The 18,324-nt window shown below is 43.4% G+C and overlaps 1 protein-coding gene across 1 annotated transcript in view; it reads right to left on the bottom strand.

Moving 5' to 3' along the window:
• Nucleotides 1-18,324, bottom strand: part of RGMB (repulsive guidance molecule BMP co-receptor b) — a 34,665-nt gene that overhangs the window by 5,387 nt on the left and 10,954 nt on the right. Inside the window, exon 4 of the mRNA XM_070742984.1 lies at nucleotides 16,312-16,820. Coding sequence (XP_070599085.1) covers nucleotides 16,312-16,820 — 509 coding nt within the window. The remainder of the gene's footprint in view (nucleotides 1-16,311; nucleotides 16,821-18,324) is intronic.

Raw genomic sequence — 18,324 nt, forward strand, 5'->3', positions numbered from 1 at the left:
GCTTTTTAAAATAAATGCTTGATTTGAAGAGGCCCAGAACTATTGTATTTTCTTTTAAATAGTAGAAAATAACATATACTTCCAGAAAGCCACATCAATTTTAACAGCATCTGTACAAGTATAGTCTGAAATGTAACAGTGTCCTGTTATACTATTAAGATAAGCAGCTGAGTTAGAACCTGGCTTAGTCATGTTTGGAGTAGATTTATTTAAATAATTGGGAGGCGTTAGTGTGACTACATTTAAGAAAACTTTATGGCATTAATATACTGCCCTAATGTACATTTTTCCAATTCTTTGCTATTTCTACGGGTCAGACACACATGCAGAGAAATACAGAGCAAACAGCGTATATCATCTGTACTATTTGCTGTGAGGCAGAAGCAGAATTTTTTCCCCTTGTTTTCCTCCACAAAAACTAAGTGTGTCTTATACTCCAAAAAATATGAGAGTTATTTGTTGCACTAAGCCATTCTTTTGTTGATTTATCTCAGAAAGAGAAGAGAAGAATCAGCTAATATAATAAAGATGAGAATGAAAATATGCTATACAATAAAAGGGAAAATGAGAATATGCTGTGAATGAACAGCTACTTTTTAGTGGCTGAAAAATTCCAGTCTTCAGCAGCATAGACATGGGGTCCATTTTGTAATGAAACTAATGCTGCTTAGCAGAAAAAGCTAGCAGCCGAAGGAAAATAAGAATCCTGAGAAAGTTCACTCATATCTTAAAGTGAGAGATCAGTTATACAAATTGTGATTGACTAGCTCTCCTTTTCTTCTGCTGATTCCTTCAGCTTCACCATCTTGCCACAAGACTAATTGCCATAATTCTCCCCCATTAACGTCACTTTGACCTATTTTCAATTCCATGTCACAGATGATTGTAGGGGTTTTTTTTTGACAAAACAGATGATTTCTATATTTTAACAAATTGCATTTAGAAGCCTAAGATGGAAAATTTAATGCAAAGCCCCAAAATGAAGCATAGCTGCTTCCAATGTCGATTTAATATTGGAGCAGCAACCCTGTGTTATTGGGCCAAATTTCATGCTATGCTGACTGGAGAATTCTGTGAGTTAAAAGTCCACACAGTCTTAAAATTGCCAAGTTTGTCATATCATATGGCAGGTTCCCTTCCCCTGGCATTCAGCGAACAACTTAACAATGTAATTCCCAGATTCCCCTTACTAGGACAAGCTTGGGGAAAAGATGCATGTCTTGAGGGCAATGGGGAAAGCCATCCATAAAAGTCACTTCCTTTCTATTATTGTATGTTTTGAATTTTTGAGAGAAGACATGATCCCACATATTCAGTGCACAATTGTTCTGTCTCTCTTTTTTTTCTGTAGTTCATTGGTCTTCAGAGACAATAGTTCCTGATCTCTGATCTAAAAAAAAATCAATGGATACCATGTGGCGTGACCATCTGATCTCTTTTGAATTCTGTTCTTATTACCTTATCACAAATACTGGGGGTAGACAACAAAATGGAAACACCTTGAAAAATCATCAAAATATCTTTTAATATGGTGTTGGTCCACCTTTTGCGGCAAATACAGCCTCAGTTCTCCGAGGTATTGATTCATACAAATTGTGAATTGTTTCCAAATGAATTTTAGCCCATTCTTCAGTTAAAGCACCCTCCAGTTCTTTTAGAGACAATGGTGGTGGAAATCAACTTCTTACTTGAATCTCTAAAATCGACCATAAATGCTCAATAATGTTGAGGTCTAATGATTGTGGTGGCCAGATGAGATGCTGAACTTCATTAGAATGTTCCTCGTGCCATTCTTTAACACTTCTTGCTCTATGGATTGGTGCATTATCATCTTGAAAGATAGCATCCCCCTCTGGAACCAGTTTTTGAACCATAGGATGAATTTGGTCGGCCAAAATTCCTAAATAGTGATGTCTGTTAATTCTTCCATGAAGGGAAATCATTGGCCTGGTGGATTTCCAAGAAATAGTACCCCAGATCATCACTAAACCCCTGCCATGTTTGATGGTTGGGAGAAGGCAGTCTGGATGAAATTATTCTTTTGGCTGTCTCCAAACGTAAACATGGCCGGAGGTCGGAAAAATTGTAAACAATGATTCGTCAGAGAAAATCACATTTTGCCACTGCTCGAGGGGTCATTTCTGGTGGTTTCTACACCACTCTAAATGCTTTGAAACATTTGTCTTTGAGAGGTTTTTTAATTGCAGCTCTTCCGTGGAATCCAGATTTGTGAAGCTCCCTTCGAACAGTTTTTGTGGAAACTGGGTTCTGTACGTGTCTATTGAGCTCTGCAGTGATTTTAGGAGCTGTGGTCTTGCGATCCGCTCTAACAATTAGCTTTAGAGTCCGACGGTCTCTCTCAGACAACTTCAATTTTCGAGCAGACCTGTGCTTGGCTGAGGATGTTTTCCCTTCTTTTTCAAAAGCAGCCATTACTTTTGAGACATTTTACCTCTTGAAACGCCAAACATTCGGGCACTTTGTTGCACTAGCGCCTGCCATTCGAGCACCAACAATTTGGCCTCTTTGAAAGTCTCAGAGGTCTGGCATTTCTAGAAGGCTATAACCAATTTCCTTAAATTTCTGTTTAAAAAAAGGTAGCTTAAAAAAACATCAAATAACATAATTTTTTAAAAATATTAAAATATGTCAAGTTTTGATTGATTTGAACATGTTCAAACATGATGATGCCAAAAAGTCATGTGTTTCCATTTTTTTGTCCACACCCTGTATATGAATGTCCAAAATAAGCCCTATGTAAAACTTCCAACTACCTTGGTGCTATAGTATTCTGGGGCAGTGATGGCGAACCTTTCTTGGTTCACATGCCAAAAGGGTGTGTGTGCGGGTGCTGGCACGTGCACCCACAATCATTCCCTCACTCCCATGCATTCCCACACAGCTATGCTGCGCCCCGCTCATACACACAATCCTCCCCCTCCCCCCCGCCGTCCCTGTGCATGCACGCAGGCCTCACTGAAGAGCCTGGGATGTGAAAAAATGGCCAAACAGGCAAACTGGAAGTTCAGAAAAATGGACTTCTAATTTGCCCGTTTTGCTGTTTTTCACATCCAGGGCTTCAGGGAAGCTTCCTGAAGCCCCAGAGTGAGAAAAACACCACAATGGGCAAAACGGAAGTCTGTTTTCTGAATTCCCAGGTTTGCTCGTTGTGCTGTTTTTCGCACTCCAAGGCTTTCCTGAAGCCTCTGGAGGGCAAAAGAGTCTTCTCCACTGTGGAAAATCGGATGGCTAGTACGTGCATTCAAGCAAGCTGGAGCTAACATATGGCAACACCTCACATGCCTTCCGATATGGCTCATGTTCCTGTGGAACGCGTGCCATAGGTTCGCCATCCTGTTCTAGGGCCTATGCCAAATAGAATTTGCTTTCTACTGGCCGCAAATGTAGCTGTTCCTCTCAATGTCACTCATGCCCTCATCACCTCGAGGTTCAACTACTGTAATGCTCTCTACATGGGGCTAGCTTTGAAAAGTGTTCAGAAACTTCAGATCATGCAGAATGCAGCTGCGAGAGCAATCATGGGCTTCCCAAGGTATGCACCAACACTCCGCAGTCTGCATTGGTTGCCGATCAATTTCCGGTCACAATTCAAAGTGTTGGTTATGACCTATAAAGCCCTTCATGGCATTGGACCAGAATATCTCCGGGACCGCCTTCTGCTGCACGAATCCCAGCAACCGGTTAGGTCCCACAGAGTGGGCCTTCTCCGGGTTCCGTCAACTAAACAATGTCGTTTGGCGGGACCCAGGAGAAGAGCCTTCTCTGTGGCGGCCCCGACCCTCTGGAACCAGCTCCCTCCAGATATCAGAGTTGCCCCCACCCTCCTTGCCTTTCGCAAGCTCCTTAAAACCCACCTCTGTCGTCAGGCATGGGGGAATTGAAATTTTTCCCTTCCCCCGAGGCTTATAGAATTTATACATGATATGCTTGTATGTATGAGTGGTTCTTTAAATTGGGGTTTTTTAGATAGTTTTTAATATTAGATTTGTTTACATTGTCTTTTTATATTGTTGTTAGCCGCCCCGAGTCTTCGGAGAGGGGCGGCATACAAATCTAATAAATACAAATACAATACAAATACAAAATGTATCTCTAAAGGCTCATGGTAACCATTAAAATTCTATAAACCTTCCCAAGGCTTTGCTAAATAAAGGGATGTGATGTTAGATAGTTATGGCAATATTTAGAGTGCAGTGCTTTCAGCTGAACACTTTTTTAATGACCTCATTCATCCACTGTCTTCGGTATTGGCAAAGGCACCATGAGGAAAAAAGATATCTTTTCCAAACACTTTATCTGGCTTTCTAAACAAACAGAAGCTATCATTTTTATGTTCTGTTGGAGTCTGTTTTCAGCAAAGATTTCAGTAATTTTCATGTTCAAAGACCTAATTTTAATGCCGCTATATTCACTTTATTTTTTTCACATAAATGATATTTGTAATATTAACGGCTACATTAGAAACATAGAAACATAGAAGACTGACGGCAGAAAAAGACCTCCTGGTCCATCTAGTCTGCCCTTATACTATTTTCTGTATTTTATCTTAGGATGGATATGTGTTTATCCCAGGCATGTTTAAATTCAGTTACTGTGGATTTATCTACCACGTCTGCTGGAAGTTTGTTCCAAGGATCTACTACTCTTTCAGTAAAATAATATTTTCTCATGTTGCTTTTGATCTTTCCCCCAACAAACTTCAGATTGTGTCCCCATTTTATGGTGTCCACATTTTATGGTGTAAACTAATTTAAATAAAAATATCAATCATGAGTATAACGAAGTCACAATTTTTTCACTACATGATCAGAATTTCAAGGAAATTTGTTTCCATGTCAGTGAGAATTTCCATACTTCAAGAATTTCAGGCATGTTTAAACTTCTTCTCAATGGGTAATCTAAAGCCAGGAGGAGGGAGGGACGGAGGATGAGAAGAATTCAAATAAAATCTTAGAGATGGCAGATTGAGAATGCTGCCATAGAAATAATATGTGCAAAATTACATCCATTTATGAAGTGCAACCCCAACAACACATGAGTGAAAGGTGGTATGACCATCTTTCTTTCAAGAAGGACATTCCTCTATCTGCAACAGGTCAGTTCCAAAATACAAAATTTGTGTTTAATAAAAACAAACTTTTGAAACAATGATATGTATTGTTGATGTCAAAGGTAACATTCCGGCAAGTATTCATTATTATACTAACTATTCCCAAATTAAACACTATCTATCCCATTTAAAGCTATCTGCCTTTGGGGTCTGGAATTGTGAGAATTGATAGCAAGATATCTGGAAAGCCTTAGATCTCCCAGCTGCTGAATCCTGCAAGATAAAAGCTTGGACAACCTAAGTCCTCTCTCCCAGGAAATCCTCTGGGTTTTCTCACCTAAGTCCCCTCTTGCTTTGGACAATCAACTTAGTAGTTTCTACTAGCACTATCTATCTTTCAGACAGTGTCTCACATGGCAATCCATCATAATCCCAATATGTGACAATTATAGGACAGTGATGGTAATCTTTTTCTCATCCTGTGCCAAAAGTGCAGAGTTGCTGGCACCCATAATACAATATGCCCGTCCCTTGCGCATGCATGCACGACCCCACCCACACTCCCCGTACCTCTGCACATGTGACCCACCAACACTCCCCTTGTGCATGCATGTGTGAAAACCCCAACTTCACCCCTTATGGGCCTAGCAGACGTCCGTGCAGCTTCCTGAGAGCAAAAATGGACCATGGAGGGACATGCTGTACCTCCACACACACCCGTTTGGGGCCTAGCAGGCTTCCCTGCAGTCTCCTGGGGCCAACAATGGGCCATGAGGGGGTGATTTGGACCCCCTCTCCCTGTTTTGGGCTAGGAGGCCTCCCTGCAGCCTCCTGGGAGCAAAAATTGGCCATGTGGGGGAGGGCTGTACTACCCTATTCCCCCTATCCCCCTACACAGCCTACACCCCCCCTTTATTGGGCCTAGCAGGACTCCCTAAACCTCCTGTGATCAAGCACAGGCTGTAGGGGAGATGCCGCACCTCATGTGTGCGCCCCCACCCATGCGTGTACCCCCATGTATGCCGCATGTGCCCCACCCGTGCACATCCCAAAAGTTAGCTGGCTGGTGGGAGGTACACACGCATGCACCGCGGAGCTGAGTGATGGTTCATATGCCCATAGATTCGTCATCACGGTAATAGGACCTTCACAAGTTATATTGTCTTGTTTCTCTTATTTCTTTAGTATAACAGTATACTGTTATATAGAAGAAATAAAATGCAAAAAAATGAAGTAATAGGGCCATCTAAATTATCCCAGAAAATGGGAGCACAATCCAAGAAACACTAATAAAAAGACAGCAATTATCCTTAAGTATTTATTTCATACATACAGAAAGAGATTTTTCTGGAGCAAATGTCCCCAACATAAGGCTGCTGATTTTCCACAGTGTCATTGCAGAGTTCTACTCTGCTCTGCCTTTACAATTTATTGTAATTATAATTATTATTTCAATAATAGAGAAAAGACAGCAAAATCTCACTGTGCATGACAACTTGACAAGAAGTCATTCTTCACCTGTAAAGATTTAAAGAGGGACAATTTACAACCTTACTATTTGTTCTTTTGCTGTGAAAAGAATGCATTGACTACCCTTGGATTGCAATTTTACATTCATTTATCTGGGATTCCAATCACTGAATTCAATATGACTTAGCTTCAGAGTAAACTCATACAGGTTTGTAATGTTCCTTTTAAAGTGCTAACTGTCAATCAATCCAACCAGAGACAGTTCCATATGCACATATATTGCACATTACTGCAAAAGTGTTACAGAAGAATAGCAAACGCATTTCTTCATGTACACTAATATTATCAGAACTTGGCTGATTTCCCCCCAGAGAATCATCCCATCTAGCTGAATATTGGGTTGCTCTGTCAATTATTCCCCCTTTAAAGGTTTCTTGAAATGAAACCTTTCAGTACATACCCCCTCACCCTCTGAGCATGATCATGAAAATGCTTTTTGAAAATCTCTGAACCTCCAAACACCATCTGCATTGCTTACTTGTTTCTCTGACCTAATCCATAAACTGCAATAACTTACTCTGGCACATTTGCTCTATACCACACCATTTATTATTAATAGATGATATTGCTGTGCATTTAAAACATCAATGCTTTTGTTAAACATTTCACCTCCCCTTCTGCCAACTCTCTTCCTAAACTACTTTGCTTCTATTCATTCATTTTTAATACATCTCTTCCAATTGATTCTGCAGTTCACCAGTAAGGTATATCTGGCTAAATTCCATGTCTCCAGGGATAATCCACAACAGAAATGTTTGTATTCTACACTTAGGGCGTAAGGCTGGAGTCCCAACTCACTAGGTGGCACTAAGGAATCTACCTGCATCTTACTCTCCTACTAATAAACAGAGATTCTTCACCGATCTTCTGAAAATGCCTCAATTACCAGAGCACTACCGTGTTTCCCCGATAGTAAGGCAGTGTCTTACTATCTTTTTACCCCCAAAAGCCCCACTGTGTCTTACTTTGGGGGTATGTCTTACATTGTCCCGGGCACCGGGGCCGGCTCGTCTTCGGGCGCGGGGAGCTGCCGGAAAGGAGGCGGGCGCCGACCTCGACGTTCGGCGGGTTGCGGGGAGCATCCCCTCGCCGCTCCCGGCAATGTTTCTCGGCAGGGGAGGCCAACTCCGCTGCGACACGGACGCTCGGCTGGCTGGCTAAAGGCAGGTCAAGGGGTGGATGGGCAGTCAAAAAGGGTGAGCGGCCGCCGCTGTGCCCTCCTTCGCCCGCCTCCTTTCCGGCAGTTCCCTGCGCGCCCCTCGCCTTCGCTCGCCGCGGCGCCACCGCCCCCTTCCCCTGCCGAGGCTCACCTGCAAGCGGCTCCGAGGCGAGCGGAAAGGAGGCGGGCGAAGGAGGGCGCAGCTCCGGCCGCTCGCCTCGGAGCCGAGCGGCCTCGCTGGCCGCTTGCAGCTGAGCCTCGGCAGGGGAAGAGGCGGTGGCGCCGCGGCGAGCGAAGGCGAGGGGCGCACGGGGAGCTTGGAAGCAATGTCATCGCCCCCCCCCCGCAATACCGTTTATACCGTGTTTTCCCCGAAAGTAAGACATATGTCTTACTTTCGGGGTATGGCTTATATAAGCCGACCCCCCTGAAACCCCCCCATATGTCTTACAATTGGGGGGGTCTTACTATCGGGGAAACACGGTAACATTCTTTTTTATGTAATGTAAAATGTCCTTTAGATGTATATTTATTCAGAGCAATAGCTGCTGGGTTCCTTACAATGGTGGGCTCCTGCCGATATGGCTAATTGTGCGCAGCTGTGCAGCTCTGGACGTAAGTGTGGGATCAAGAGCAATTTTGCTTCCTGTGCAGGTAGCAAAATATCACATGGGGCGCACATCTGTACGCATGCAGGGAAGCATAAAACTCGCCGAAACACACACGCAAGTGCATTCCCGTGCGAGGTTTTACTACCTGCACAGATGCAGGAAGCAAAATTGCACTCAATCCCGCACTCATGCGCTAGAACCACAGAGCTGCGTGCAATTAGCTGTACGGGCAGGAGCCTACCACTGGTTCCTTACCATGCAAGCATCCCAATTTTGTATAATGCCTACAATACATTCATATGAAAACAGCTCCTGTAGATACTGAACTAAAAGCCCAATGCAAGTATTGTGTGAACAGCAAGATGAGGCAAACAGCACAACTTCTCTTTCACTTAATAATAATAATAATAATAATAATAATAATAATAATAATAATAATAAATTATTATTATTATTATTATTATTATTATTATTATTATTATTATTAATTAGACTTGTATGCCTCCCCTCTGCGAAGATTCGGGGTGGTTCACAACAACAGAACAATACAGATACAAATCTAATAATTAAAAACTGTAACTAAAACCCATTACCTTAAAAACAATCGATACTACACAATCATAACCACACATAACTTTCAATGGACAGAGGGAGGGATATACTAGTTACTCCATGCCTGGTGACATAGATAGGTCTTAAGGCTCTTGCAGAAGGCGAGGAGGGTGGGGGCAGTTCGAATACCCAGAGGGAGCTGATTCCAGAGGGATGGGGCCGCCACAAAGAAGGCTCTTCCCTGGGCCCCGCTAGACAACATTGTCTGGTCGACAGGACCTGAAGAAGGCCAACTCTGTGGGGCCTAATCTGCCACTGGGATTTATGCAGCAGAAGGGGGTCCCGTAAGTACGTTTAATCTATGTTTGAAGACAAGTAGGGTGTTGTTTGCAAGTATTCAGCAACTTAAGCAGTTATATTTAACAAAAATGGCTGACAAAACTCAGAATACCAATGTAACTGTTCTCCTGCTTTCCAGCTGCTCAGCTCTTGACTACCTATAGCAATGATGGCGAACCTTTAGCATGCGTGCCACAGGTGGCACGTGGAGCCAGATCTGAGGCCACACAAGACATTGCCCTATGTTACCTCCAGCACACATGCACGCGCTGCCCGGCTGATTTTCAGCCTTCTTTTTGGCTGTTTTTGCTCTCTCCAGGCTTCCAGAAAGCCTTCTGAACCCTGCGGATGGTGAAAAATATTCATTCATTCGATTTCTAGGCTGCCCTTCCCCTGAGACTCAGGGCGGCTTACAACATATTAATCTCATCACCAGCTCAAGCTTGACTCAGCCTTCCATCCTTCCGAGGTGGGTAAAATGAGGACCCGGATTGTGGAGGCAATATACTGGCGATTGTTTGTTTTTTAAAGTGCGATTGCTAACATGTTGTAGTCTAAGGAGAAGGGCAGCATAAAAAAAATTGAATAAATAAAAATGGAAGAAATCGAAATTAAATAAACAACACTATAAAAACATCACTATGTAAAACCCCTTTACTTAAAACATCTCACATACAGCCCAACAGGCCAACCAGAAGTTTGTTTCCAAACTCCCGCTTGGCCCGTTTTTGGCCATCCCCAGGCTTCTGGAGGCTTTCCTGAACTCTGGGGATAGTGAAAAAGATCCCAACCTGGCTTCAGTGAGGCCTGTATGGTGCACCGGGGGGGGGGGGGGTAGAGTGGGGGTTGTGCACATGCATGGGGGGAAAGTATTGCATTATGGGTATGGGCACTCACACCTGCACCCAAACTGAAAAAGGTTCGCCATCACTGACCTATAGTAACCAGAGTGCTTCAGCATCTCTACCTGTACAGGTCAAAATGATGTAACTGAGACTAGCCAATTGCTAACATTAAGAGCTAGGTTATCAGCATATCAACAATTATGAACATGTGACACTGTATAGCAATTAGAGAAAGCAAATATATCCTGCTGAACTTGTTTACATATCCAGCCTAAGACTAGCCTAATCAATTATCTTAAATCTTCCAGAACCTTTATTATTTGTAAAGGATATTGTGGCCAGTTCCCAACTCAAAAATATGACTTTGTATTGAAGACTTTCTGTGTTGAGATTGTGCACCCATTAGTAGCAGCCCTGTAATATTAGAGCTGCAAGATATCATCTTGAAATGATCAACTAACATCCAATTTGGACAAGCTTCCCTCTTAAAATTTTCTGAGTAAAAAAAAAAATCTTTATCTATTTAAGGTGCACTCAGAGGAGAGTGTTTCCAAGCAGAACTCCGTTTGTTCCAATAGCCTCAACTAGAGGCTGGAGTATTCTGGAAGCTTCTTGAGCTCCAAATGGTGTTTCATTTTCTGCTTTGACTTGAATGTCTTTAAACCAGAAAGTCACAATGTGTGCTTGGTATTAAATATGAAAATAAACTGATTTCATTTTAGATCAACAGAGACCTTGTTTCAAATTAGGTTAGGCCACCCCTAAAGAATGGAACGACAAAAGAACAAGTGCACAAATTATGCAGTTCATTTTAATGCATAAACTTTTCCCTGTTGTGTTCAGTCACACACTGTATTTTACTGTTCCACGTTTCTTATTTAATTGACCTGACATGCCAATAGATGGTAACAGGAACAGGTCTGTCTAGCCGGCATATCCGCCTATGCTCTCAACAAACAGCAAGGCAGACTGCTGAACAGGCAGTTTCAGATCATGAACGGTACGCCTCTCATTATTTTTACTTCCTGCATTTTCCACCACAGGAGATTTGTAAAAGATACTGGCTTTCCAAGTGTTTTTAAAGGGCAAACACCACTGAAGAAAATGACTACTTTATTCAATTATACCCGAGATGATTCAGTCCATGAGAAAAAGTGGGAAAATATGAAGAGGAACAACTTTCCATCAATAGCAGTTATAAAGAGAGCAATTCAAAAGACACACTTTGCAATATTGGTTGCAGTTTCAAGAAAGGGAAGCCAACAATAAATAAAGACACTTTATTTGATGAAATGCTGGTGTCCTTCATTAAAAAATATATTGCTCAAAAAAATAAAGGGAACACTCAAATAACACATCCTAGATCTGGACAATTTGACTTCACAGAAGTTCGATTTACTTGAAGTTAAATTGTGTTGTTTAAGTGTTCCCTTTATTTATTTTTTGAGCAGTGTATTACCACCTTGTATTGTTTGGCTCTATATTTTGGGGGGTTCCAATAGATCAGTGGTTCCCAACATGAAGCCCATGCCCCACAGGGGGAATTTCATTTTTAATGGGGGCAATTGGAACCTTGTTTAAATCTAGTCAATTGCCTTTTAGGCTTCTTCCGCATGAGTAGTTCACTTTTTGTATAATAAGAATTATACAGTATGTCATGGGATTTTAGAAATGCTTACTGTTGGTGGGGCATGGCCAAAAAAAAGGTTGGGAACCACTACAATAGATCCTACTAACATGAGGCAGTCAGTCCATTCAGAGTCAAAGTAATAACAAACCCCAAGTTTTCTATCTGATACAGTGATGTCCAAAAGTTCTTCTGCAGTGACCATCACAACTGTATCAACTTTGGAGAGATGGGAAACAAGGCTCAGAAAGCCTTACACTTTAGTTCAACAGCAGCCTTTTCAATCTGGCATTGTTTCAGATAGATTGGATAGTGAACAATTCCCACTCTTCACAATCTTCCCAGAACTGCAAACCAAGCGTTGCATATTACTAATGTCTCAGTTGAAGTTGCCATTTTAAATATTTTCCCCCCACTGTCAGGCCTGTTGTTCTGCCCCTCCCCCACTTTAGAGGGGGGATGGTAAACCTACTGAACACAGTTCTAAAATATTTTGAGTGTTAAATCTGCACATAAAACGTGGCATTTGAGTATCTCTTTTACAAACTTGTTGAGGCATGTAAGCGGAATAAATACACTGGATTAGGAGATACTCAGAGTCAGGTACATTTATAACGTATCATATATGTAATGTTACACACCAGATGAGTGACATTTTTGAGATAAACAACTAAAGGAACAAGCAATCTGTGATGACCTTTTAATACTTGTTTTTTCAATGCATGTGTAAAAGATTTTTCTGACTTATCAGGTGTGAAAGTAATACATCATCCCATTGACACCTTATTTCTAGTGCCTCACATTCTTCACCACTTCCTATTAAGCAGTTTTCTTCAACAAAACATTATGCAGTTTACAGCAAATGTGCATTTCTTCATTTATCAGGAAAAGAAGCATAAGTGTTTTGCCAGCACATGATCACAGCCTGGCTAACTATGAAATTCTAGGACTTGAAGTCTGAATAATCACTTCACAAATAAATGTCCAAAATGCCATACTCAGGAACCACTACCCATACTAAGCAAGCTTAAAGTAAACCAAGCCAGTAGTTTTATGTCCAATATTACAGTTACCCCAAATCCAGGGAAATGTCACCTAAAAGTAGCCCTTGACCACAATTGATCCTGGAATCACACCTCTCCATGTCCTACACACCATGTATGGACTAAGGCCACTCTCTAACCCTTTCCTTCCTATTATACAGTGGAACCCCGACTTACGAGTTTAATTGGTTCCGGAAGGAGGCTCGCACGTCGAACAGCTTGTATTTCGAAACATTGTTTCCCATAGGAAACAATGTAAAAGCGATTAATGCGTGCAAGCCCGAGGGCTGAGGGGGAAAAGACGTCGGCTGAAGCGGGGAAGTTCGCCAGGAGGCAGCAGAAAAGCCGCGCGTGTGTTTTAAAACATTGGAGCCGGCATGGGGAGGCTCTCAATCAACCCCCGAGTCCGGGTTCGGGGGCTGATTAAAAGCCTCCCCATGCCGGCTCCGATGTTTTAAAAGACACGCGCGGCTTTTCTGCTGCCTCCTGGCGAACTTCCCCACTTTAGGAGGCAGCGGAAAAGCCGCGCGTGTTTTAAAACATCGGAGCCGGCATGGGGAGGCTTTTAATCAGCCCCCGAGCCCCGAACCCGGACTCGGGGGGTTGATTGAGAGCCTCCCATGCCGGCTCCGATGTTTTAAAACACACGCGCGGCTTTCCTGCTGCCTCCTGGCGAACTTCCCCACTTTAGGAGGCAGCAGAAAAAGCCGCGCGTGTCTTTTAAAACATCGGAGCCGGCATGGGGAGGCTTTTAATCAGCCCCCGAGCCCCGAACCCGGACTCGGGGGTTGATTGAGAGCCTCCCCATGCCGGCTCCGATGTTTTAAAACACACACGCGGCTTTTCTGCTGCCTCCTGGCGAACTTCCCCACTTTAGGAGGCAGCGGAAAAGCCGCGCGTGTGTTTTAAAACATCGGAGCCGGCATGGGGAGGCTTTTAATCAGCCCCCGAGCCCCGAACCCGGACTCGGGGGTTGATTGAGAGCCTCCCCATGCCGGCTCCGATGTTTTTAAAACACACGCGCGGCTTTTCCGCTGCCTCCTAAAGTGGGGAAGTTCGCCAGGAGGCAGCAGAAAAGCCGCGCGTGTGTTTTAAAACATCGGAGCCGGCATGGGGAGGCTTTTAATCAGCCCCCGAGCCCCGAACCCGGACTCGGGGGTTGATTGAGAGCCTCCCCATGCCGGCTCCGATGTTTTAAAACACACGCGCGGCTTTTCTGCTGCCTCCTGGCGAACTTCCCCACTTTAGGAGGCAGCGGAAAAGCCGCGCGTGTGTTTTAAAACATCGGAGCCGGCATGGGGAGGCTTTTAATCAGCCCCCGAGCCCCGAACCCGGACTCGGGGGTTGATTGAGAGCCTCCCCATGCCGGCTCCGATGTTTTAAAACACACGCGCGGCTTTTCTGCTGCCTCCTGGCGAACTTCCCCGCTTTAGGAGGCAGCGGAAAAGCCGCTTATTTTTTCTTGCTTATTTTTTCCCGCCACTCGCAGCGAAAGTGCCCCGGTTTTTTTGCCCCCCCCCCCCCGCCCGCCTCTCGCAGCAAGTGCTTGTCCGGGCGTTTTTTTTTGCCGCCCCCCCCCCTGCCCGCCTCGCAGCAAGTGCTTGTCCGGGCGTTTTTTTTGCCGCCGCCCCCCCCCCCGCCCGCCTCGCAGCAAGTGCTTGTCCGGGCGTTTTTTTTTTGCCGCCCCCCCCCCGGCCCGCCTCGCAGCAAGTGCTTGTCCGGGCGTTTTTTTTGCCCCCCCCCCCCCCCGCCCGCCTCGCAGCAAGTGCTTGTCTGGGTGTTCCCCCCCCCCCCCCCGCCCGCTTCTGCACCCCCAGCAGAAGCCAAGGACTCACCAAGAGCTGGATACTGAGAAGAGCCGGCCTGGCTTGCTTTGCTTCCGAGCTGATGCAGAGCCGAATAAAGCGTCACGCCCCCCTGACGCTTTTGGCGGCAAAAGAGCCCAGCATCGCTTCGGAAGCCGCCGAAAGCGTCAGAGGGGCCTGACGATTCGGCTCTGCATCAGCTCGGAAGCAAAGCAAGCCAGGCCGGCTCTTCTCGGCTCGTATCCCGAATGGAAGCTCGTGAGTCGAACAAAAAATTCTCTACTCTCCCAGCTCGTATCTCAAGTAGCTCGTAAGTAGAGCTGCTCGTATGTCGGGGTTCCACTGTACCCTTCTCTAAAATGTGAACAGATCTTAACCACCAAAATCTTGTCTGTGAAAATTCTGAAAGCAAACAAAAAATATCAAGTACTCAAATCCGAGTACTCTTACTCTTTTCTCCAAAATTGTACTCACACTAGTACCTCAAGAACAAACTTTTTTGAATCAGTTGCAAACTGTAGTTGAAGGGCTGGCCAACCTAGGCCAGCAGCCTGTGGAGCTGCCAGCAGAGTTGGACAGTGAAGAGGCTGGGGAGGAACTTGGGCCAGGCCTGGAGGAGGTTTGATGCCAGCCGCAGGGATTCAGCCAGGACCATCAGGGTGGTCCGTCCTGCTTCCAGAACCTCCAGAGGCTGACATGAGTGAGGCAGAGGAACAGGAGGAGACTGTTCTCAATGCGCGCATGTGCAGAGCTGCCAAAAGTCAAGAACAGTTCCAGAGGAGAATAATTACTGACCCCTCGCATCCTGAACATAAACTGTTTCAACTCCTACCCTCAAAACGTCGCTACAGAGCACTGTGCACCAAGACAACAGTTTTTTCCAGAACGCCATCACTCTGCTAAACAAATAATTCCCTCAACACTGTCAAACTATTTACTAAGTCTGCACTACTATTACTACCATTTTTTTCTCCATCATTCCTATCACCCATTTCCTCCAACTTATGACTGCAACTTGTATCCTTAAGATTTTTATTAATATTGTTTCCTCATTGCCTATTTGACCCCTATGACAATCATTAAGTGTTGTACCTCCTTATTCTTGACAAATGTATCTTTTTCTTTTATGTACACGGAGAACATATGCACCAAGACAAATTCATTGTTTGTGCAATCACACTTGGCCAATAAAGAATAAAGAAAGAAGAGAAGGACTACTCGGGAGTAAGGCTTGGGGATAACTGGCCCCCTACCATAAGCTATAAGTGGAGACCACAAAAGGGTTCGTTGCAGAAAGCAACTCATATCACTCTTGTCATTGCAACTCAATTCAGTTTTGTTCCTGTTTGAACTTGCCAGGTTTTTCCTGCAAATTGGTCCCTGGCAGTTTTCCAAAGAAGAGCAAGGTGTTATCTGCCTTTTCCTGAAAGGCTTTAGTCAGACTTGTTTTACTTTGTTTGGACTTATTATGGCTGATCATAAAAATAATTATCAGCCATTACAAATAAAAAGAGGTTTGCGAGATGCCATTGTGCCATTTTATTTCATCAGGAAGCCTAGGTCAGAACAACTATGCATTCTTTAGTTGCCAAGAATCAACTCATTTTACTCACTGACAATAGATTGTACATCACCAGAATTATTAGTTTTGCGTATTATGAAAAAAAATGTTAACCTTCACATTTTTGAGCTTCTGAAGCTAGGCGATAAAGGATAACACAAAGCATACCTTATTTGTTGCAGTAGCACTGGATCCTGGGACCACAGGAACATTTGTCACTTGCACAGATAAATAGTTGTTGTCTATGAGCGGCCAAGCCCCTTCCACTTTGCATGTCTGAAAATGATCCTTAAAGGTCCGTAGATGGGGATCTCCAAACAAGCCACAGAAAAAGTAAGTAGGGGGAATCTGCTCTCCTCCACGATAATCTCTGGTTGCCTGACGGCCACTGTAATTGCAAGGATCATGAACAACTTCAGGATTAGTAGGGGATGTTGGACCATCTTTAGAACAGTTTCTCTGGCTCATGAGATCACCAATCCCCAACACAGCAGAATGATAGACCAAGTTGCCACGGCAGACTTTGGAATTACGTTGGGTACAAGCCGAATAGGCTCGGAGGGCTTTGCAAAACTCCACATCAAATACATCAATGGCTGAGTTCAGGTGAGACGTTAGGGATATAAAGTCTGTAGTGCACTTCTGGATTCGACATGGTGTCTGCAGCTGACAATCACCTGAGCAGAAGATTCAACAGGGAAATATTAGCATTTGATATAATTAACCTCTTTGAGAAAAGACCCATAACCCCTTTAACACAATAATCACTGGAGATGTGACACACAAATTTAATAAACTATCACCATCTACGCAGGACCCTAAGTGCATATAAATATTGTATCAATAGTCATTTATTTTCCACAACAGCACATTCCAAAAAAAGACAGCTTTGACCTCTTATGGTTATACAAAAATAAATCCCACCAATTACTGAAAAAATTCTCCCTAATAAAGGATTAGTAAGAATACATCCTTAATCTATGTTCAATATCCCTTCTAATTGACGGATAATCTAGAACAGGTGTGTCAAACACAAGGCCCCATGGGCCGAATCCAGCCCAAGAGGCCGTCCTAGAAAATGTAAGAGGCCGACTCTCATGGCTTCGGCCTTGTCTACATGCATCGCTTCAGCCAATCTACCCAATACAAAAATGAAACACCACAGTTCAAAGTACAATTCTTCAATCAGCCCTTCTTAGTGTCCAACTCTCATACACATACATAGGGAAGACTATTGCTCTAACTATCTCTGCTTTTCCAGATTATTCTTGTTAACCATTGTAGTGCATCCTAACATTATCAAATTCATTTGATTTCAGGACTAGAACTACCATTGTGAACAATTTTTGATCCAAGGAAGATAAATTCTTAAACTAACACAATTTCCTCTTCACTGGTTTTTTTCATGTCAATCTGCAGCTGTCTTCATTATCTTTGTTTATCTGAAGACTCAACCCTAGTTTTTCACTTTCACCTTATTTTCCAGAGCATTTTTCCAGTTCTTATTTTCAGGCAATAGTTTGATATCATCGGTGTACCTCAAAACTATCTTTTTCTAACCTTCGCTCCGAATTCAAGCAGTTCCAGGTCTGATTTCTACACAATCACTTCAGGAAACAAACTGAATAATGGTGATAAAATACAGCTCTGTGTAATTCCCTTACTGATACTCAACCAAACTGGGGGTCCATGGGGTAGATGCATCACATGCAAGCCATGCCCACCCCAGCTTCCCAAATGTGAAAAACATCACAAAACATCATGTGGCGAGTTTGATACCTGTGTTGTAGTGCAATACTTTATTCAAACCCATACTTGAACCACCATTCAACTGTAGATAAATTGTTTAGTGTGCTTCTACAACTGCATTTGAATGTTTTCTATACAAAATAATATATCAAAAAATTAAGAAAAGTTCTATTCAGAACAAATCGCAGCCATGGTCATCAGATCATACTCCTCACCTTCATTTTATAATAATGATAGGCAGGATGCATTTTTTTTGTCTATCACTCAATATCATAGACCAAGAAATCCAATTTCATATCCAACTTTTCATAAAAGCAACACTCACGTTCATCAACATAGTGAGATTAATTTGTATTCCCAATCCTGCTCATTTGAGCCTGATTTAATTTCCCAGTTCACAAAGAAAGTCATGGAAAAGGACTCAAATTCATT

The sequence above is a fragment of the Erythrolamprus reginae genome, chromosome 2, assembly GCF_031021105.1.
Source record: "Erythrolamprus reginae isolate rEryReg1 chromosome 2, rEryReg1.hap1, whole genome shotgun sequence".
NCBI classification, from domain to species: Eukaryota; Metazoa; Chordata; class Lepidosauria; order Squamata; family Dipsadidae; genus Erythrolamprus; species Erythrolamprus reginae.